This window comes from Parasteatoda tepidariorum, chromosome 8 (assembly GCF_043381705.1).
Source record: "Parasteatoda tepidariorum isolate YZ-2023 chromosome 8, CAS_Ptep_4.0, whole genome shotgun sequence".
Lineage (NCBI taxonomy): Eukaryota > Metazoa > Arthropoda > Arachnida > Araneae > Theridiidae > Parasteatoda > Parasteatoda tepidariorum.
Window position 1 is genome coordinate 22,587,283 of NC_092211.1, and position 3,630 is coordinate 22,590,912.

At 27.0% G+C, this 3,630-nt stretch overlaps 1 protein-coding gene across 1 annotated transcript in view; it reads left to right on the plus strand.

The window, feature by feature from the left end:
• The first annotated feature begins 2,193 nt into the window (after positions 1-2,193).
• The window catches only part of LOC139426294 (uncharacterized), a 17,608-nt gene continuing 16,171 nt past the window's right edge, over positions 2,194-3,630 (plus strand). Inside the window, exon 1 of the mRNA XM_071184506.1 lies at positions 2,194-2,290. Within this exon, the coding sequence (XP_071040607.1) occupies positions 2,194-2,290 (97 nt within the window). The remainder of the gene's footprint in view (positions 2,291-3,630) is intronic.

Sequence of the window (3,630 nt, forward strand, 5' to 3'; positions counted from 1 at the left end):
GGGAAAATACAACGTTTTTTTTCCATCAAACTTTAAGTATGGTACACTGTAAAGTGTAATTTGGCACATCTTTCCTTGTAAGCCCAATTCCAATGTCCTCAAGTGCATGTTCTTGATTAAACTTTCGTTTCTTTACGCTTTAAGAAACACTTCTAATTTGATCAATAAATTTTTTGTGACAAGTCAAACATTTCAGACTTGTGAATGCTTCTGAATTTTTTCTTTAATTTTTGGCACTGAAAAAAAAAATATTTAACTTCATCTCCTAACATTTAATGTAATTTTTTTTGCACAATTAAGTTTTACTCACTTTTTTAGACTAAAAAATATTTGATTAACACGCACTTCTGATTCAAATAATAAGGAATTTCCAGCTATTGATGAGAATAATCAACAGCGAATTATTATAATGCATGAAAGAATTTTTATATGAAGGCGAAAATATTTCCTGTTCAAAAGAATGACGGAAAAAAAATGCTAAAACTATTTTTGTCTATATTTAAAGGGTCTGAAAAGTGCTCTATGCACACTTCCTCCATTTTCTGAAAAAGTTTACAGCGTCATTAAATAGATTCTGATAATTTGACAATAATTTTGTTTATATTCGAAGAGTTATCAATTGTTATCCTGAGTTATCAATTGTTTTCACTGAAAACAACCAGTGGACATAATTCCTAGAAACAACCAATCTGCAAATTTTAAATACAATTTCTCAAAATCAATATTGAGAGCTTCCAAGCTAAGTATTTTAAATTCTTTTGCAGGAAAAACCTAAAATTTGGTACATAGTTAAGTTAAGGTAGGTTTATTTAATAAAAGTAGAATGTAAGAAATCGTCTGAATTATAATTCACTTATAGAAAAATCGTTTTTTTAAAGAAAAAGTAAATTCTTAGATTTCAAAAATTGAAAAGAAGTACCTATTTTCATAATATTTCTATACATTTCATTTCAAAAATCTATATTTTACTTAGCAATTGCAAATTATTTTAAATATTTTTAATAATTTTTGTGTCGAAAAACGGGGTGTGATTTTTAAAAATAGCATACTTTTAAAATGTTTGAATCTTAAAAAAAATATTTTTGAGTCATAATCTTAAAACTGCCTGTGTACCTTTTTCGTTTATATGAAAATAAGCAGAATGTATGTATGTACGTATGTATATATGTACCTAATACAAATCCACAATTCTGAACAAAGCGTATAATTTTGTGTTTACATAGAAGAGAGCAAAAATCTTTAAGCCTAACTCAGTATTTTTGATTGCTGATTCAAAATGCAGCTCAATAGTATACAATTCTATTTTTAAGTATGCTTAGTATGGTTATCAACAAAAAAGCAAAGTTAGTGCTTTGAAAGTCACTTCAAATAAAATACGATTTTCGTAACGCTCAGGTATTAAATGAACGATGTTCTCCTAGTTTTTGGGTTTTTCGTACATCAAAGTAAATATTAGATTAATTTCTTTGTTTATAATAAAAATATTTAATTATAATTAAATTGCTACGAATAAGTTTTGCATATTCAACTCCAAGTCGTAATTCAAAAATCGCAATTCCTAAACGTCTCAATTAATCCTAATCGTAATAATAAATGTATACTATTAAATCTATACCATTAATATAATACATACTAACATTTGTTTTGTAAATTTGTTCTTACATGACTCGAAATGTAAATTAAGAAATGAATAATACACTGATATGCATTTATATATTTAAATTTTATCCGAGGGAGACAACATTTATGATTAACAAGAGGACTGAAAACTTTGAAATTCGCACGATTAAGAACAATGGGAAGAAACTTTACAAAAAAGAAATTAATAAATAAAAATTAATGTCCTACGACGAGTAAAATCTAAGATAATAATTTTGCGACAGGCGGTAAAGACGTCACAGATTTCGCATCTTAAATGAAACCACATTTTTTATATGTTATTATTACTCTTAAAAAGAGTTTCTAAAAAACTCAGCAAGAACTAATAAAATACTTTACAATTCAAAATTTTTCGTCTGTTGTTTAATATAGTAATAAAAAAACTAAATAATCACTAACAGTAATTTTTGTCAGGGAATTATCTCTGGCTAAACTGAATTTATAAGTGTGTATGAAATTCTTCAATGTACTTAAAAAAATTCAAGATATGGTGAAATACGCTGAAAGTAAAATAAACAATAAATAGTCCAAACTATGTACCGCTCTCCTGCAAAACTATTGGGACCATATTACCCTGATTGCGGCAAAACCTATATTTGGGTATCAGAGATCGAAATCCGACGAAAAAAAGGTATGTTTACTCTGAAAAAGTGCGCTTGTGTGTTTGATTTCGTAACTTAAAATATCGTCTGCACTAATTAATTGGCATATTTGATGTCTTCCACTCACTCCATCAAGAGTGAGTCCTAGAACGTGAAGATTTAATCATTAGATCATAAGTTAATCAGGGTGAGCCATTTATTCTTTGCGCACTGAACCCAACTATTGTTCCCTCTATATAGTTATAGTGTTAGTGAGAAGTCCGTTGAAAGTTGGGAGTGAGTATAAACACATTTCCGTTGAACATCCTCTTATGGAAAGAATTCTTGTAATTGGTTTTGTATGCTTAACCGTAATATGTTAAAATATGCAACAATGCGTGTGTATTGTTGCATATTTTTCTCATCAATATTAAAGGGCATTCACTAAAATCAGTATAATCGTTTCTAACACTATCAAAAGTGATAACATTTAATAATCACTTTAAAGAAATTGACTGGAATATTTAATTAAGCATGATGTTCAAACATTGTATGATATAATATTAAAAAATATTCAAGTTTTATTTACTCGAAATAAAATAATGGACACTTTTTTTAACTTTATTTACCTTTTTAAATCTGCAGACATTGAAAAAAATTAAAGTAAACATATGCATGGTTTCACTACTTTATCACTTTGATAAATGATTGCAGGTGTTCCCAGATTTATTACCTTCAAAATTTAATATTCGACTTCATTTTCTTGAAGCAAAATATGTTTAGAAATAACAAGAAACTAGCTTCTTAAAAAGTGTAAGTGCTTGTAATTTAGCTTTAGAAAAACGGCAATTTTTCACCCAACAGCTATAAACCCGTCATTGCTGAATGACTTCAAAAGTTACTTAATTAATGTATTTTGTGTTTCAATACAGCATTTTTTGAAACAAAAGAAATTACTGTTCTTAGTTGACAAGAATGATTGATTTGAAGAAAGCCAAAATGATTTCTTTTATATTTTGTAAGTTTACCAAAGCACAAATTTGAATTTTCTAAGTGAAATATTTCTTCAACTTTTTGATTGTTAATGATGTAAGTCAAAGCAGTATTGGAAAGAAATTAGTCAGTTTATAATTGATTGAAAGTATATATTTAATGATGCATGAAGTTTAAAATGTAGGATATGCTCGAATAATAAAATACTAGTTTATTTATAAAAAAAACTATTATTTAGCCATAAAAAATTAAATTAATGAGAGTATATTAAATGCTTCAGATTCAAACAATTATTTAATGAATGCTTCTACATATGTCATTTAATTGTAAACATTTTTGCACATCGATGCTAACTGCACTATAAGAAAGAGTGAGTATATATATATATATATATATA